The 21212-nt window shown below is 32.8% G+C and overlaps 1 protein-coding gene across 1 annotated transcript; it reads right to left on the bottom strand.

Moving 5' to 3' along the window:
* Window positions 1-3725: 3725 nt before the first annotated feature.
* LOC131650158 (uncharacterized) lies at window positions 3726-4448 on the bottom strand. Its single transcript, XM_058919886.1, has one exon. It carries the CDS (start codon window positions 4446-4448, stop codon window positions 3726-3728), a length of 723 nt encoding a protein of 240 aa, XP_058775869.1.
* Between the last annotated feature and the right edge of the window lie 16764 nt (window positions 4449-21212).

Here is a 21212-nt window from a genome sequence, read left to right as displayed (position 1 = left end):
CTGTGTTTTCTATCAGCGCCATGTTAGCTTCTTCTTTAGAGTCATCTTTAGAAGACCCTGAGTCGTCCCAAGTTGCCTTCAGAACTTTCTTCTATCTTTGCCTCCAGAGTTGGTTAACTCTTATGGAGAGTAGAGACAACCCGTCTTCTTCTTCTTCAGATTCTTCTTTTCCCTCAGCTTGAAAGGCCTTAGCCTTTTCTATCTTGCCTTTGGATTTGAGATCCACAAATTTTCCTTTTCTTTAAGGCTCATCCTCTTCCAGCTCTATTTCATGACTTCCTAAAAAACTTACCAGTTCTTCCAGCGTCATTATGTTCAGATCTTTAAACACCTTAAGTGCAATCACCATAGGCCTTCATTTCTTGGGTAGTCTTCTGATGATTTTCTTTACATTATCTGAAATAGAGTAGCCTTTGTTCAAGAATTTCAAGCCAGTATCAAGAGTCTGAAATCTTGAGAACGTCTTCTCAATCATTTCATCCTCTTAAATCTTGAAGGATTCATACTTTTGGATTAAAGTCAAAGTTGTAGATTCCTTCACTTGCTCCTTTCCTTCATGAGTCATTTATAAAGAACCAAATATAGACCTAGCAGAGTCTCTATTCATAATCTTCTCATATTCATAATAGGAAATCACATACAACATAATAGTTCTAGGTCTATGATGATTCAGTGATCATTCTTTTGTTGTTCGTTCATCTAGTTTCTTTCAAGTTTTTCACCATTTGATTATATAGGATGTGTGTAACCATCTATTATCATATACCATATATTTGCATCATAGCAAAGAAAGAAATGATTCTGTATTTCCAATAATCATACTTTTCTCCATCAAAGATTAGAGGTTTGACAAAATAATAATCTATATCATTGTTAATAGCTGCCATTTTGTGTTTCAAAAACTGGATCTTTATCTGATATAGTTAAGTGTTTGATATAAAACAGTCAATACAAGAACATGAGCTCTGATTCCAATTGAAGTTGCGAAGAAACACAAGAATGGGGGGTTAAATAGGATTTCCAGATTAAAATTTTTTGCTCACCTAAGAACGTAAACAGTAAAATACAATAATGATAAAAGACACAAGAATTTTATCCCGGCTCCCTGTTAATGAAGCTACCTCTATTCCACCTCAAGGTGATTTTTCCTTCTCAATAAGGACTTAATATACTAATAAAAACTTGATTACAACCTCAATAACGACCGGTCAAAGACTTCTTGAGAATCCCGAGTATACCATAGTCTCTCAAGGAATTACAACTTAAGGACTACTTGTCAATGACTTCTTGAGAATCCCAATTATAACCTAATCTCTCAAGGAATTTAACAATGGTTAAATACAAAGTTTGTGCTTACAATATTGCTTCTAAATAAGCAGATACACACAGTGATAAAACAGACTATACACTTAAGAAAATATAAATTAAAGTGCTAAGTGTTTCTCTCTATTTTCTCTTTCTCTTCGCGTGAATCACTTTATGATTTTCTCTTGTTTTCTGTCAACTTTTCCAAGCCTCCAAGACCTCTTTATATATGCAATGAAATAGATTTGTTGAAGGGTGGAACTGGAATATCCTCAATATAGTCGTTGTAGGGTGGCATTGTAGCCTAGAGTGGGTGAGAGTATAAGATGAGAGGAAACACGTTGGTACAATAGTACAATCTTTTTTTTCGGATTTTTAGAGTAGTGGAAAATATGTTTGATCTTTGTACTGGTTGTACTCTGGCCACATATTCTTCTTTCAGCCATTATCTTCTAGTCAGAGGCTTTGAATATAAGTTGGTGAAGCTTGAGTAGAGTTCAGTCTATAATTCAGAGTGCGTCTATAATTCAGAGTCTGCTTGCTTCAAATTTGAAAATCTTTAGATCCCGGTCTTTTAAAACTTGCTTTGTTCTAGCGTTTGGCTTGATCAGAGTTTTCTATCTCCACATTTTGACTTGTTCAGATTCTGCTACTTCCAGCTTCTGACTTGTTCAAATTCTACTATATCCAGCTTCTGACTTGTTCATATTCTTCTATATCGAGCTTCTAACTTGTTCAAATTATGCATACTTGACACACTATTAGCGTACAAAATTGTTCTATGTACTTTGTTATCATCAAAATTAAAGAATTGTAGATGTAGAACCAATCTTGTTCTAACATTAAAAAGATTAATCTCTTTAATAAAAGACAAAGTAATGTTAGTTATGTATTTATTTATATTGAAAAGAAGAGGATCGAGCTTCCCACATTTACACATATAATAGCATTTTCGTAAATATAACTTTGATACAAAGACATCATTATCTCTTTGGTTTTTAGAGAATCAAGACCTTTATAAATACCCACTCATCACTTTCACATCTCACTCACAACCATTAAACATAATTCTAATGTGAAATAACACTCTCATATAATTCCAAAATCATTATCTTCTAAAATCATTCACTTAGAATCAAGAATCAACATTGACACGAATTTTTTTAATTACAACTTCTTAATATTCATTTATTTGTGAATTTGTAAATCTGATACTTATTTCAAATTTCATCATATCTTTGTATATTATCAAATTACTTTGAATTTGTATAATAGCGTAAGCTTGTTGAAGCTTCATATTCAACATTGTAAGCTTGATGAGGATAAGAAAAGACATAGTTGGTGAGGCTAAGAAAATACATATTGTTGTAAGAAAATATCATTCAAGTTGTTGAGTATCAAGTGGAAAATCTCACGAACTGTGAGGAATGGAGTAGTTAATTTTTGGTGAATCATTATAAATCCTTATGTTATAATTCGTAAACTCTTCTCTTTTAATTATACTTATTTTACACACATCACACACAATAACATTTACATTATTGATTTTTTCACATATTATCTGATAAGTTCTTTTCAGCCATAGAAAGCAAAAATTGAAAAGGGGTCACTATTTAACCCTCTTTCTAGTGATACTTATATCTACTTCAAGGTAGGCAGACAAAAATCAACTAATGGATTTGCCTCGAAATCGCTATGTCACTTGAGTGTAAATAAACACCCAAAATGATATAGTCATGCCCTATCCTACGGATCTAGGGCCATATGTAAAAGCGATCACATGAAACGATTGACTAGCAAGATTGAAATTTAATGTGCATGTTCCTAAAATTACTTGCTCTTACTCACTAAGATTTTTCCACTTATATCAGTCAGGAGTCCATTAGGAGTATTACGGTAGAGGATGAACACTGCCAAATAATCTCAGGTCTCCAAATTCCTACTCAATGGAAAATCTTATGGGAAACTATTTTTGGTTGGCCTTAGGCCCAAAGAAGAGATACATAATTACGAGACAACCCAATCCAAAGGCATGCACAATCTCAACCATTAAGTGCAACATAAACACAAAACTAAAAGTTTGCATAACAAGTAACAAAATTTTTGGTTCATCTTTAGAATGACTATCACTTTTCAAATCTTTGAATACTTCAATAATAGGAGTAAAAAAATCAACCAACCTATTAAGAGTTCGAAAGTGAGATCCCCAACGTGTATCACCTGCTCTTGCAATGGACAACTCTTGATTTAAACCAATACCGGTTTCCACCAATTCTTTTTCAATTAGATTTGCAAAATGAGCAACTATTTATTTTGAAGTAGAGCTTGTCTTTTGTTAGATGGCTGTAAGAAAGTAACTGTACGAGACACTTCACAAAAAAAATCAACATCTTCATGCTTTCTCGCCATTGAAATAAGACCTAATCGAAGTTGATGAACAAACAATGGACATAATAGGCTTGCGGATTTTGCTTTTGAATCAAAGTCTTCAAACCTCCAAATTGACCATGCATATTACTCGCTCCATCATACCCTTGACCTCGAATTTTAGATATACATAACCCAAACCCCGACAACAAACATTCAAGAGCCCCTTTAAGCAATATTGCACTTATATCCTCAACATGAACAATGCCGATAAATCTTTCTACAACAAACCCTCTAACATCAACAAACCGCACTACAACAGCCATTTGTTCTTTACCAAAGCAATCACCAGATTCATCAACAAGAACAAAAAAGAAACCATCTCCAATTTCTCCAACTATCTTCTTAATAGTTTCAACCGCAAATGCATTTGCAAGTTCTTTTTGAATAATAGGAGAAGTCATCTTACAATTTCCCCCACCACTTGTTATTACTGCATCTATTTTCTCATTATTTCTTCCCATGGCTTCTACAAATTCTAGGAAATGACCCTTATAAATAGAATTTTCACCCTCATTATGTGCCCTAAAAGCCAATCCGCCTCTAACAAGATATTTGACAGCCTCAACTGATGCTTTTAAACGAACAAGATAATCTACTTCTTTTTTTGAACTATATTTTGCATACGAAAACTCAATATTCTGCTTCTTCTTCATAAGATCCTCACATGCTTTTCGCACACTTTTTATGATGACTATTCGGTTTCTCACCAACATGTTTATTCAACTTATGCTTTAGATTCCAACCTTTAAAACCAGTCACCACAAATGCATAATTACTAGTACCATTGTAGCACACATAACAAGGCAAACAAAAAATAGCATCTCTTTCTACACTATATTCCAACCTGTCATACTCTTCATGCCAACTATATTGAAAAGAACGTTCCCTTCCCCCAATAACAGTGGATTCATATTCAGTTAATGTAATTTTACATGGCTCATTCACAAGGTAAGCTCTTCTTACCCCATCTTGATCATTTGGATGATACTCAAGAATTTGACTTCTTTTTCCAGGATCGGTCTCCAAATAAGCCCTTTTTTTAAACACCTTATATGAAGAACGAGGTTCTGGCTGTACGTCATTTGAAGAGGGGACCGAAAAAGGTTCTTCGGGATGCCCATTTGAAGAAGCAAGCTTCTTTGGCTATGGAAATCTAGGTTCGGGTGTAAAGTATTTAAGAAACATTCTACAATCACAATCAAAATCCAATTAATTTTACAATACAAAATTTCAAATCACAATTATAATTAGAAGTTACAAGGTTTGGACTTTGAATTCAATAAAATTCCCATGGTAGATAAAAAGAATCAAGAATGGAAGTTATTATTTACATAATAGAGAAACTTGAAAAGCTTGTTATTTACATAATAGAGAATCAAGAATCAAGAGTGGAACTATGGAAGTAGTTATTTACATAAGCTGAATTGAAAATTTGAAAAATAAAAAATATAGAAACTTACAATGTGAGAGAGAGCTGTTGCGGGTACTACAGTAGGATTGAAAGTGGGTCTGTTGTTGTTTTTATTAAACCTAATCCTAATGTAACAAAAGGGTTAAAGGGGAGGGTAAATTGGTAAAAAAAATTAAAAATGAAGGGTATTACAAGGAATACCTTGTACCCCTCTACATCTGCCCTTGGACTAGTCAAAAGCACTTTAACATTGTATTTTTTTTTTGTTCTCTTATACTCTTTGGTTAAGAGTGTTCTGAGATATAATTAAATACTTGCTTTGGAGATTTGGGTGTAATGGGGATTGGGGTGGTCGAGGGTAAATTATGTGTTTTAACGTGTGTGTGTGTGTGTATATATATATATATATATATATATATATATATATATATATATATATATATATATATATATATATATATATATATATATATATATATATATATATATATATATATATATATATATATATATATATATATATATATATATATATATATATATAAAAGATAGGATCAAATGACACCAAGGTGTCATAGTTTAATTTGACACCAAAATCTCAACCGTTAAAAGAATTGATCTAACAGTGATACTAAATAAATAAATAATAATAAAAAATACATAGCATATTTTTCTCATAAAAAATAAGCTATTTAGTATCACAGTTAGATCAATTCTTTTAACGGTTGAGATTTGGTGTCAAATTAAACTTTGACACTTTGGTGTCATTTGATCCTATCCCTATGTATATATATATATATATATATATATATATATATATATATATATATATATATATATATATATATATATATATATATATATATATATATATATATATATATATATATATATATATATATAAGGGCATATCATATGAGAATGCCATATTTATATGAGAATGTGAGAATGAATCTTAACCATTGGATTTTAAAATAAATGGTGGATATTATGAGTGAATCTTTTTTTTCTCTCTCCTACTTCATTTAATTCAAAATGTAGGAGAGAGAAAAAAAAGATTCACCCATAATCTCTACCATTTATTTTAAAATCCAATGGCTCAGATTCATTCTCACATTCTCATATAAATATGGCATTCTCATATGATATGTCATATATATATATATATATATATATATATATATATATATATATATATATATATATATATATATATATATATATATATATATATATTTTTAAATAAAATATATTATCTATAAAATTATTTTCAACCGATTTTTATTATTTTTGTTTCTTAAATAAATATTTTGTTTCTTAAAATATTTTGTTTATCTATAAAAAACAATAAATTAAATATTTTGTTTCTTAAAATATAATGTGAATTAATTTTGATCAAGATTTTATAAACTACAAATAAAGAAGACTATTGAAAGGGAAATCAATCTAGTACATTAATTTCAATGAGTTGAGATTTAATGGTTAAGATTAATTGTTCTCATTTCTCACAATAACCAAGTGTTCTCACTTGAGTTACATCATTTTAAAATAATAAAAATCAGTTGAAAATAATTGTAAATATAATATATTTTATTTAATAATTAATAATATATATATATATATATATATATATATATATATATATATATATATATATATATATATATATATATATATATATATATATATATATATTATAATACTATCCAAGATTTTAAAATAATCATATACTAATCCAAAAAATACTTACGAATAATATAGTTATAAATATAAAAATTTGTTATATTTTAAATAGATAATAATTAATAAAATTGTATATTAGTCCACACAATATTAATATTATAAAATAAAAATACTATTATAACACTCCTTTTTTATTATCGTTATCATCAAAAGGCAATAGTTAATATAATTAAAACTACATGAATTGTTTTTTAATCATTGACGTTAATATTCAATTATATTAATTATTTCCTTTTGAAAATAATGATAACTTGAAGAAAAGAGTTTTATAAATAGTATTTTATATTTAATAATTAACATATAACTTTATAAATGTTTATGATAAATATATTATAATATTAATAGTATATGAATTAATATATAATTATTATTTTTAAAGTCCAACAAACTTGTATACCTAAAGTTAAAATTATATCAGCAGTAAATATTTTTTGGATTAGAATATTATTATTTTTAAATTTTGGATAATATTATAATACATATGTAAATATTAATTGTTAAATAAAATATATTATCTATAAAATTATTTTCAACCGATTTTTATTATTTTCAAAAAACAATAAATTAAATATTTTGTTTCTTAAAATATAATGTGAATTAATTTTGATCAAGATTTTATAAATTACAAATAAAGAAGATTATTGAAAGGGAAATCAATCTAGTACATTAATTTCAATGAGTTGAGATTTAATGGTTAAGATTAATTGTTCTTATTTCTCACAATAACCAAGTGTTCTCACTTGAGTCGTCATATATATATATATATATATATATATATATATATATATATATATATATATATATATATATATATATATATATATATATATATATATATATATATATATATATATATATATGGACAATGCTAACGAGTGCCCCAGGGGCACTGGTTAAGAGTATAAAAATGGTATGTTTTGTTATTAATACTTGTATTCATTGCATTAAAAATAGAAATAATTGACTTCTTTTAAGTAACAAAATTTATGTTTTATTGGAAATATTTGTATTTAATGAATTGAAAATTGAAATGATTAATTTATTTAGACAATATTTTCTTTATTTGGAAACCTTAAAGAGTGCCCCGAGGGCACTCGTTAGCATGACCCTATATATATATATATATATATATATATATATATATATATATATATATATATATATATATATATATATATATATATATATATATATATATATATATATATATATATATATATATATATATATATAGGGGACGACTCAAGTGAGAACACTTGGTTATTATGATAAATGAGAACAATGAATCACGACCATTAAATTTTGATTTTGTTGATTTTAATGAACATGATTGATTTCTCTTTCTATATTGATTTAAAATAAATATTAAGGATCTTAGAAAGAGAAACCAATCCAGTCCATTAAAATCAACAAAATCAAAATTTAATGGTCGTGATTCATTGTTCTCATTTCTCATAATAACCAAGTGTTCTCACTTGAGTCGTCCCCTATATATATATATATATATATATATATATATATATATATATATATATATATATATATATATATATATAGGGGACGACTCAAGTGAGAACACTTGGTTATTATGATAAATGAGAACAATGAATCACGACCATTAAATTTGATTTTAATGGACTGAATTGGTTTCTCTTTCTAAGATCCATTCCATTAAATATTAAGGATCTTAGAAAGAGAAACCAATCAAATCCATTAAAATCAAATTTAATGGTCGTGATTCATTGTTCTCATTTCTCATAATAACCAAGTGTTCTCACTTGAGTCGTCCCCTATATATATATATATATATATATATATATATATATATATATATATATATATATATATATATATATATATATATATATATATATATATATATATATATATATATATATATATATATAAACTAAAAAAAAATATTGAATTGTTTAACATTGATTTATTGATAAAATGACTATTTCAATTTCAATGAATAATATATTATACATTTTACATAATGATTAAGACTAAGGGTCTGTTTGGTAAAAACAGCGGTTGACAGATAAACTAGCTGATAGCTTATAGCTTATGACTGATGGCTGATGACAGATGACTTATAGCTTATAACGGATGGTTGAGACTGATAGCTTATAAGCTAACTGAAGTGTTTGGTAAAATTAGCGGTTCAATTAACTTATAAATGTAAAATGACATAAAAGATATTTAATATATAATTATTTTATTTTAAATTAAAATAAATTATAAGGGTTAAAAATGAATTTTAATTAAAATAATAAGGATAAAAAAGGAAGAAAAAATAATAAGCTATAAGACATAAGCTAAAAGGCTATTTGAAATAGCGTCTGGAAAATAAGCTATAAGCTAGTAAAATAAACTATAAATTCGTGATGAAAAGACCGTTACCAAACGAGTCTAAATTATCATATGAGCTTATAAGACATAAGACATAAGCTATAAACTCGAAAATATGTCTTACCAAACAGAGTCTAACTAATAAATTTTTAAATAACTTAAAATAAAATTAACTAACTGATAACTACTTATAATCGAATATAAAATTTAACTAAACTAAGTAATAACTAGTTATAATCAAATATAAATTTTAACTAAACTAACTCTAACATTGCAATATCTCACTTTAAGAGGGGTTGATAATTTCCCCTCTTATTCTCGTAGAAACCAAACAAGGAGAAACTGCCAACACCGAAATTAAAGAAGCCGTCCCACCACTGAATAATGGTTTCAATTTTCAACTTTAAGTAGGTTTGGTTTGTGTGGTGGGACATACATACATACATTATTGTGAAGTGAGGAAATAAAATTATCTCTGCGACCAACTAACTGTCTAATTCAAATGCCTATTAGTTAGGCTTACTTGTTCCTTTGTGCTTCATGGGATAGGACCCCAACCCTATAATTGCCATTATCATTTATGGAGTCTTTTTTGTACAGGTGGTTTGATTTATTATTCTTGAACATGACTATTAACCGTTAAGATGCCTCTCGTTTCAACTCATTATTAGTTTTCTATTTTCTTTCTGCATAGCGCAATCATGATCACTTCCAAAGAGTATATGTATCTATCTAGTTTAACTACTCTAATAAGTGTTTCAAATCTACCAACTTGCGATTTTAGACGAGAAAACTTTTTTTCTTTTCAATATGGATTGAAATGTCTTTGATCAGCTTCAAAGAGCTCGGACAATAAGATCTCCAACCCGTAAATAACATTGTGGATATTTGGCCACTAAAAGGAGGGGTCAAGTGGCAAGCACATGATATATCTCAGTTCAATGCTCCTTCTTTGCCTATTGTTTGAGAATGTATCAAACCACTTTGTTAGGTGTGTAATTGAAAGATTACAAATTTTATAGGTTAACCATGACTTTTAATTTTTAGATTTTGTTTGAGAGTTTGGAGGAGAGAATTTTGAGAGAAAAATAAAAAAGAAAGAATTGAGTGAAAAGAATCGAAAAATTTATGAGAAGGATTTTAAGAGATTTATTTAATGGTGAACACTCTTATCCCCTTGAATTTAGTTGGTACGAGTATCTTGTACCAATCAAATATTTTGACTCAATATCACGTCACTCTTTTATTTTATTTTTAAATAAATTAAAATTTTAACATAATTTATAGTAAAAATACCAATACCCAACTTAAATTCATGGATACCAACAAATTTACTTTATTTTTATTCATAAACTGAAATTCCCCTAATTTAGGGGAACTAAAAATTGTATTGGAGGAGCGGTGTGAAGGTTTTAGCAACACATGTACGTCAATCATCTGAAGAAAATGATTCCGATAATGTTCGTCATGATCATGAAGAGGAGATATGTGAAAACTAGTAAGTAAATGTTTTCTATCGCTTAGTAATTTATAATTATTCAGTTAATTCTTTTTTATTCCTTGTATTATAGATTTAAATTTGTGGTTGATTATACTAATTGGTTCAAATGTTGTTCATATTATAGGTGCTTAACGACCAATGACAAATCTTATTGGACAACCTACACTTTCCAGTTCGGTTATTGCTTGTGTTGGTTAATCATTTGTTTTAGTTTTGTTGTAAAATTATAGAGTGTGTCATTTTGCGTTTACACTTGGTATAAACAATGAATATTTGTGGTACAATGTTTCAGATTGAGAAATTGTCAAAATGTACAATGTATTTGTTTCAGGAATCTACAAAATATGGTTATGTAATACAGGTGTATACGACAGTACTAAAAAAAAGCTCATGCCCTCGGTTTTTACTTAAAACTGAGGTAATATCACTTAGTTATTACCTCGATTTTACAGAACACTGAGTGTTAATATTGGGCGCGTCATCCAGTTTTAAAAATAATAAAAATGCATATGATGGCGATCAAACTCATGTGTAGATAACTTTACTTCTCAGCTTTTTAATAATCGAGGGGTAAAGTGGTAGCTTTTCATGACGCCTTTCGTTACCTCGCTTCCGTAGCCGAGGTTAAATGTATTTTGTGTCCGACATTAGATGTGTTTTTTGTAGTAGTGTCTCATTCGTCGTAGCTTAACTCTCAAGAAAAGTCACGACCAGAAATCAAGTTTGACTATGTACATTAATAAACACTCCAAATGATGTTGTCTTTAAACATGCCTAATAATCTCTCCACTCCAAACCTTGTGCTTGGGGGACCATGAAGGAAGTCATTGATATGAGAAGCCCAATAACAGTGAAAGAATTCCAACAATTGATAGGATGTAGCCATACTTTCTTGATTCCTCTCATGTTCCAAAGACAAAACCTTCCACTTCTTCGCAATCTTGAAGAAAAAAGATAAATTTGAGTGAACCATAGAGTGTGAGGAATCCTTCTCAAAGTTGAAGAATTTTTTAGCAACTCCCTTAATATTGATTCCCTCAATAAATGGCTCACCATTGTTCCTATTTTTTTCCAGTAACTGACATATCAATGAGCCCTTGATCTTCAACTAACTTGATTTTTAGAATGCGTGTAGATACTCCACCTCTATTAAGGAGATTTAGTTATCCTCTCTGGTTCATCATAACTCTCAACACCAATCTAGGTTCATATTAGATTAATTAATTTTTATTGTTCCCACATATTTTTAGCATTTGAATATAGGAAAATGTGAAGAAGAGAATAGGGTGTAAAATGAATGGATTTTTTTCGAATGTACCTTAATCCTCCAGGGGTTGTAATGGTGATGACAATGATGATCCCCTTGACGGGGGACGTTGTTTGTAGAATTTGAGGGTGGAGAGTGTACCTGCAAACACTTCAATGATTAATTCAAAAAATATTGTGAGTTAAAATTTTCATAATTTAGAATAATGTGTACCTGAGTATGAACTATTCATTGGACTTTATAATAGTAGTTTAAGGTATGGAGGCCTTAGAATCTTCTTTAAGGACACTTATCTCAGAGGACAAATGTTAGAGGTTCTTGTACAATTGGCCATCTAACGATATACAAGCACTTGTCAGCCATTATAAGGTTTACTTATAAGGCATGTTCATTCCCCAATTCAAAGACCCCAAAGTCTTCTCTTATAAAATTGTCTTGTGGGACATGTGTTAGAGAGCTATTGAAATTTGACAGTCTCTAGAAGTCAGTCAAACATAATCAGGTGTGTTTCTAGGACACATCAATGTTCGAGATCAGTTTGCTTCCTGTCCCATTACAGAACTAGAATTGATCAAAGATTAGAGGTTGTGACAAGTTACGACAGACATGAGCTTTTGACGCGGTGAGAGAGGGGCAGGCCTACAAGGTTAGGGCTCGAACACTCAAGTCAATATGTAAGTAAGATATGTGAGTGAAGTTTGAATTTGAATCATGTAAATGGAAAATGGTGTGCTTCTCCTTTATATAGTGGGTGGTCATAACCACCTGATAATCATCAGGCATATGACACAGGGAACCGTTGGATGGATCCTAGATCCATATCTCATGTCCCCATGATAACTCTTATACCCGACAAGTGACAAGTGACTTTTGGTCGACCGAGAATAGTTGCCCCCAACCCTTGCTTCTACTTTAAAGTTCGAGGGATTTTTGTCGTATCTGCCCTCTTATGCTAGCTATCCTAGCTTGAATGTAAAGCTAAGGGGTATCGTTGATGCCTTTGAGAATTCGTGACTTAAATGTGCCTCACGCTACAAATGTATTTTCGTAGGTTCTATCATAATGATATTTGGAAACTAAAATACTTGAGTGTTTCCTTGAGGCTATATGGGGCATTGATAATGTTTATTACCTTTTGTTAAGTCACCACGCGATCTCTGAAGAGTCAATCTCATAGTTTTTTGAGACATTACCTTTGCTTATTTGTCATCTATATTTACACAACATACTATTTGTTATAGTAAGAAGAGGTGGTGCCTATCATGAGTCAAAAAAAGAAGAAGATACTTCTACTTCTTAGGTTGATCATATCATTTAAACAACTATCTATACATTTTTTTGCAAAGGAAGTCTTGATATGGCCTTTTTGGACATGGGTCCTTCTTTGGATTTGGGTGTACTGACCCCTAAAGAAGAAAAAAGGATTTTCAATGAGTATGGTGGATGTGCCATTCATTTCTATTAATGTACCTTTTCAATCTTGGGTATCCGCTTTCCCTTCAACATCTTCAAGATAGATATTTTAAACCACTTAATGATCGCTCATTCATAGTTGAACTCGAGCATTAATTTGTCTAGGGTTTTAATGATAGGTTATCATAAGAAAGATGAAATTAATGAAAGGTTATGCCCTATACAGTAGAACCTCTAGACTATGAGCTTCTTTGCGCCCCAACTTCTCCTTGAAATAGCTATCCTTCTTCAATACATTCTCAAAGATCCAGCACTTGAAGCTATGGATGGCCGAAAAAAATCCGTACCCGCAGATATCCACAGATTCGTCGCGGTTACGGGGCAGGTAGTTTAATGGATATTTACAAATAAAATGAATGGATATTTAAATACCCGTTTTTTAATGGATACAGATGCAGCTTTAATGATACACGTGTTTGCGGATATCCATATCCGTTAATAAATTATAAAAATTATTTAAATAGAATTATTTTATTATAATTAGTCTTCTCAAATTTTTTAAGTTTAATTTGAGTAAAACCTTTCACATTCCATACAAATCATATTTGGCAATTTCATATTTAAGCTTCTTCTATCCTCTAGACCTAACTTTAACAATTTCACTGTCCAACCAATCAGTACCGTCCTTCCTCCATCCAACTAGTTCTTGCATCGTCCACTCTTCCACCATAACTCACAACCAAAATATATTTAATTTGTTTTAGTTAAAAATGAAATGTAGGGATATTATGTGGCTTGAGCAACAGTGGTTACTTCACGTAGAGCAGCAGAGCGAGTAGCTCTAGAACCTGACATTGTTAGAATATCTTGAGGTTAAAGACTTAGAAAGTTGAGAATCCGAATGGGTCAGCTATTGGAGTAAATCGGAGATATAGGATTTATGGTTTGATATCAAGAGCTCTGATTTACTAAGTTGAGAAGTCTTAATTTGGTGAATCGAGTATGAGTATTCAGTCATAGAGAACACGAGAATCAGATGTCAATTCTCACAGACGCTACCACTGTTATGTTATGGAACCAAAATTGATCGGAGTTTAGAGGTTGTGAGATATAACGGTAGACTTGAGCTTCTGATGTGGTGAGAGAGGATTTGACCTGCAAGGTTAGCACTCCAACGATCAAGTCAGTATTTGAGTAAAATAAGTGAATTCAGTTTGAATTTGAATAGTGTACTTGGAAAATGGTGTGCTTCTCATTTATATAGTGGGGTGGTTATACCAACCCGCTAATCATCATGTGTATGACACGGGGAACGGTTGGATGGATCTTAGATCCAGATCTTTGGTACTCTACCACGAGATAACTCTCCTACCCGACAAGTAAAATGATGGATCATTGCTTTCTCTAGAGTGCGGTTATTGGGTCTTCTTGTCGACATAACACTTCCTAACACTTTGGGCAACGAAAAATTCTCGTGAATTGAACTTTGGTCCAGTGTGTTAGAACAAGATTTGTTCTGATCAATTATCTTAGTTTTGATGATAACAATAATATGAATTTTGCTTAAGATAATATGGTACTCTAATCCAATGCAATTTCCCTTTCAGGAAATATATAAAGAGTACGCATAATTCAGCGCTCAGAAGCTTTGTCTCAAAGGGTTCAGCATGCAACATCAGAACATGGTCTGGCAAGACATCAGAAGATGGTCGAAGCAGAATCAGAACATGGGTCTATGGAAGCATCAGAAGAACATGAGATCAGAAGCACTGAAGCTCAGAAGATGGTATCACGCTCAGAAGCACTTCAAGGTCAGAAGATCAGAAGATGCTATGCACCAAGCTGTTTGACTCTGATGATATTCAAACGTCGTATTCACAAACATCAGATCAGAAGAAAGTACAAGTGGCAAGCTACGCTGACTGACAAAAGGAACGTTAAAAGCTATTAAAGGCTACGTCAGTAGACACAGCGTGAACAAGGCTCGAGGTAGTTGACAAAAGCGTATAACATTAAATGCGATGCTGTACGGAACACGCAAAGCATTAAATGCATTCAACGATCATCTTCTCCAACGCCTATAAATATGAAGTTCTGATGAGAAGCAAGGTTAACGATCCTGAACAATATAATTCAAATTAACTTGCTGAAACTCTGTTCAAATCCAAAGCTCAGAATCTTCATCTTCATCAAAGCTCACTACATTGCTGTTGTAATATATTAGTGAGATTAAGCTTAAACGATTAAGAGAAATATCACAGTTGTGATTATCGCTTGTAAGAAGCATTTGTAAACTCTTAGAATTGATTACATTAAGTTGTAAGGAACTAGAGTGATCGTGTGGATCAGAATACTCTAGGAAGTCTTAGGAGTGAACTAAGCAGATTGTAACTAGAGTGATCGTGTTGATCAGTAGACTCTAGAAAAGTCTTAGAGGGTATCTAAGCAGTTGTTCCTGGAGTGATCAGTGTATGATCAGAAGACTCTGGAAGACTTAGTTGCTGACTAAGTGGAAAACCATTGTAATCCGTGCGATTAGTGGATTAAATCCTCAGTTGAGGTAAATCATCTCTGCGGGGGTGGACTGGAGTAGTTTAGTTAACAACGAACCAGGATAAAAATAACTGTGCAATTTATTTTTATCTGTCAAGTTTTTAAAGCTACACTTATTCAAACCCCCCCTTTCTAAGTGTTTTTCTATCCTTCAATTGGCATCAGAGCGCCGGTTCTAAGGTGCAAGCACTTAACCGTGTTTAGAAAAGATTCAGGAAGAGAAAAATGTTTCAGTAAAAGATGGTTGATGAAAGTGAAAAGTCTACACCTACACCTGCATCTACATCTGGCTCTGCTGAGCAATACAACGGTAACAATGGTTATACTAGACCGCCGGTATTTGATGGTGAAAACTTTGAATACTGGAAAGATAAACTGGAAAGTTACTTTCTTGGTCTAGATGGTGATCTATGGGATCTTCTGATGGATGGTTACAAACATCCTGTAACTGCCAGAGGCGTAAAGCTGACAAGGCAAGAAATGGATGATGATCAGAAAAAGCTTTTCAGGAATCATCATAAATGCAGAACTGTTTTGCTGAATGCTATCTCTCATGCTGAGTATGAGAAGATATCTAACAGGGAAACGGCCTATGACATATATGAGTCCTTGAAAATGACTCATGAAGGAAATGCTCAAGTCAAGGAGACTAAAGCTCTAGCTTTAATCCAGAAGTATGAAGCCTTCAAGATGGAGGATGATAAAGACATTGAAAAGATGTTTTCAAGATTTCAAACTCTTACTGCTGGATTGAGAGTTCTTGACAAGGGATACACCAAGGCTGATCATGTAAAGAAGATCATCAGAAGCTTACCCAGAAGATGGGGTCCTATGGTGACTGCATTCAAGATTGCAAAGAATCTGAATGAAGTTTCTCTAGAAGAGCTTATCAGTGCCTTGAGAAGTCATGAAATAGAGCTGGACGCAAATGAGCCTCAAAAGAAAGGTAAGTCTATTGCATTAAAATCTAATATCAAGAAATGCACTAACGCTTTTCAGGCTAGAGAAGAAGATCCTGAAGAATCAGAATCTGAAGAAGAAGATGAACTGTCCTTAATCTCCAGAAGGCTAAATCAACTCTGGAAGACCAAGCAAAGGAAGTTCAGAGGCTTCAGAAGTTCAAAGAAATTTGAACGTGGAGAATCTTCTGATGACAGAAGATTTGACAAGAAGAAGGTCATGTGCTATGAATGCAATGAGCCTGGACACTACAAGAATGAATGTCCAAATCTTCAGAAGGAAAATCCCAAGAAGAAGTTTCATAAGAAGAAAAGTCTTATGGCAACCTGGGATGAGTCAGAAGATGATTCAGACTCTGAAGATGAGCAGGCTAACTGTGCGCTGATGGCGACAGAAGATGACGAATCAGAATCTACATCAGAATCAGATTCTGAAGAGGTATTTTCTGAACTTACTAGAGATGAGTTAGTTTCCGGTCTAACTGAACTTCTGGAACTCAAGTCTCAGATTAGTCTCAAATACAAAAAGCTGAAAAAGCTATTTGAATTTGAAACAAAGAAGCTTGAGTTGGAAAATTCTGAATTAAAAGAAAAACTTTTAAAATTATCCAATAATGTTGGATCTCCTTCTGATTCAGAAAAATCCACTCCTAGTCTAAACCATATTCTGAAAGAATATGATTTAAGTTTCAGGAAGTTCTTATCTAGAAGTATTGGCAGAAGTCAGCTAGCTTCTATGATATATGCTGTGTCTGGAAACAAAAGAGTCGGCATTGGTTTTGAGGGTGAAACCCCATACAAACTTGAACCTGTTGATGAAATGAAAATCACATACAAGCCATTGTATGATCAGTTCAAGTATGGCCACTCCCATGATATTAGGCACACTTCACATGCTCAAAGTTTTCACATAACACACACCAAACAGCATGTGACACAACCTAGGAAATATCATGAAACTCACATTAAAAATTATCATGCTGTTCCTCCTATTGCTTACAATGTTAAACCCAAGTTCAATCAGAACTTGAGAAAATCTAACAAGAAAGGACCCAAGAAAATGTGGGTACCTAAGGATAAGATTATTCCTATTGCAGATATCCTTGACTGCAAAAAGGACAAAGCACAACATGTCATGGTACCTGGACTCTGGATGCTCGCGACACATGACAGGAAGAAGGTCTATGTTCCAAGACCTGGTGCTTAAGTCTGGAGGAGAAGTCAAGTTTGGAGGAGATCAGAAGGGCAAGATAATTGGCTCTGGAACTATAAAGTCTGGTAACTCTCCTTCCATTTCTAATGTACTTCTTGTAGAAGGATTAACACATAACCTCTTATCTATCAGTCAATTGAGTGACAATGGTTATGATATAATCTTTAATCAAGAGTCTTGCAAGGCTGTAAATCAGAAGGATGGCTCAATCCTATTTACAGGCAAGAGGAAGAACAACATTTATAAGACAGATCTGCAAGATCTTATGAGTCAGAAGGTGACTTGTCTTATGTCTGTTTCTGAAGAGCAGTGGGTCTGGCACAGAAGATTAGGTCATGCTAGTTTGAGAAAGATTTCTCAGATTAACAAACTGAATCTGGTCAGAGGACTCCCTAATCTGAAATTCAAATCAGATGCTCTTTGTGAAGCATGTCAGAAGGGCAAGTTCTCCAAACCTGCATTCAAGTCCAAGAATGTTGTTTCTACCTCAAGGCCATTAGAACTCTTGCACATTGATCTGTGTGGCCCAGTCAAAACAGTATCTGTCAGAGGGAAGAAATATGGATTAGTCATCGTAGATGATTATAGTCGCTGGACATGGGTAAAATTCTTGAAACACAAGGATGAGACTCATTCAGTGTTCTTTGATTTCTGCATTCAGATTCAATCTGAAAAAGAGTGTAAAATCATAAAGGTCAGAAGTGATCATGGTGGTGAATTTGAGAACAGATCCTTTGAAGAATTCTTCAAAGAAAATGGTATTGCCCATGATTTCTCTTGTCCTAGAACTCCACAGCAAAATGGGGTTGTAGAACGAAAGAATAGGACTCTGCAAGAAATGGCCAGAACCATGATCAATGAAACCAATATGGCTAAGCATTTCTGGGCAGAAGCAATAAACACTGCATGCTATATTCAGAATAGAATCTCTATCAGACCTATTCTAAATAAGACTCCTTATGAATTGTGGAAGAATAGAAAGCCCAACATTTCATATTTCCATCCTTTTGGATGTGTATGCTTTATTCTGAACACTAAAGATCATCTTGGTAAGTTTGATTCCAAAGCACAAAAATGTTTCCTTCTTGGATATTCTGAACGCTCAAAAGGCTACAGAGTATACAATACTGAAACATTGATTGTAGAAGAATCAATCAATATCAGGTTTGATGATAAGCTTGGTTCTGAAAAACCAAAGCAGTTTGATAATTTTGCAGATTGTGATATTGATATATCAGAAGTTGTTGAGCCAAGAAGCAACGCATCAGAAGCAGAGCTTCTCAGAAGCAAAGAATCTGAAGATCAAGTATCAGCTTCTCTGGAGGATCTAAGTATTTCTGAAGAACCATCTGTCAGAAGATCATCCAGACTCATCTCTGGTCATTCAGAAGATGTCATTCTTGGAAAGAAGGATGATCCAATCAGAACAAGAGCATTCCTTAAGAACAATGCAGACTGTCAATTAGGTCTTGTATCTTTGATCGAGCCAACTTCTGTTGATCATGCTCTAGAAGATCCAGACTGGATAATTGCTATGCAAGAAGAACTGAATCAGTTTACAAGGAATGATGTTTGGGATCTTGTTCCTAGACCAGATGGATTCAATATAATCGGCACAAATTGGGTCTTCAGAAACAAGCTCAGAATGAGAAGATGAGAAATTCTTACGTATGAGTATCCTTTGAAATGAAATTTTTTTAAGAAGTTCTGATAGAAATCAATTAGAAATTGTGATTCAGTTATTACTAACGTTTCAGTGTCTAAGTTGATTCAGAATCTCTATAAAAGCAAAACAGCTGTAACTGGCTATCCAGATGGTAAACACGTGTTCACTATTCCTGGACAAGCGTGCGTGCAGTTGAGGGGACGTCCACTTAGGTAACTGTGCAAATCACGTCTTTTGTCATTATTATCTCTCCTCATGTCACGTAGCATTAAATGCTTTTCATCATTTACTCTCTTTCAGTTTTCTTTTTATACTCTTCAAACGTTTCTTTTCCCTCTCATATTTCTATCACCTTGCATTCAGTTTTCTTTTTCGTTCTCTCTCTTTGCTTTCATATCATAAACCCTAGCAGTTTCCAATATCTGCAAATTCATCATGAATCCATCGTCAAGCTCTGGGAATCAAGATAATGATCGGAAACAAAAGAGAAAGGCAACTGCTGAACCAGAAACCAAACCAAAAAGAGTAAGGATCTCTTATGACCCTCTCAAAGTGTATCAACCCCTTGACGGTTCCCCTCAATCACCTCCCTCTTCAAAGACCTCCACCACCTCTTCCTCCTCATTCATCCCCTCGGAACCACCTTCTTCACCATCTGATATCTCCTCTCCTTCAACCCTTCCATCAGATATTTCTTCATCTCTCTCATACCCTTTTCCCACCAGAACACCTAATCCCTATAGTGTTGTCCTTCCCGACTCAAGGTTCACTGTCAACCCTCCAACCCCTACCACTCAAACATATCTGGAGTTTTTACATGCTGATGTAAATGGCTGGTTGGAGATTCTAGGTGCTGCTCACCTTAATCATCTGGATGAGTATGCTACAAACAACCTTTGGAATACCTTTCGTCAGGATTTTCTGGATAAGGCTACAGACACTCAGAGAAGGATTATGTCTGAAGCTCCTGGTGTTCGTGGTCTCCGGTTGGAAGTTGGTGAGAGCAGCCATCACCATCTCTTCAGGAACAGAAGTGTTCTTGAAAGGAAGATGCCAGCAGATGAGTTGGAAGAAGAAAATCTCTGCAGAGACATCGTGGTGTGGAGACCATGGTTTCCTGTGCTGACTGGAGATTTTCAGTGGCTGTTCAACTGGTTCAGAATGAACCCTTCTGAAAAAGCACCTCACATGGTCTTTCCAGTAGTGGTTTATCGTGCTGAAGTTGCTGGTCCTACTCCTCCAACAAACCTAGCAGCTATTCTTCAAGCATTGGAAGATGGAACTTCTGAGCTGCCTGAACCAGAATATGCTAAGGCTACTTCTGAGTCAGACTCAGATGAGGAAATGGAAGATGCACAAGCTGAAGATCTCCCAGTAGATCACCCTGCTGAGATTG

Source organism: Vicia villosa, linkage group LG2 (assembly GCF_029867415.1).
Source record: "Vicia villosa cultivar HV-30 ecotype Madison, WI linkage group LG2, Vvil1.0, whole genome shotgun sequence".
Lineage (NCBI taxonomy): Eukaryota > Viridiplantae > Streptophyta > Magnoliopsida > Fabales > Fabaceae > Vicia > Vicia villosa.
Note: the sequence above shows the minus strand (reverse complement) of the source record. Positions and strands in the feature narration are given on the sequence as shown.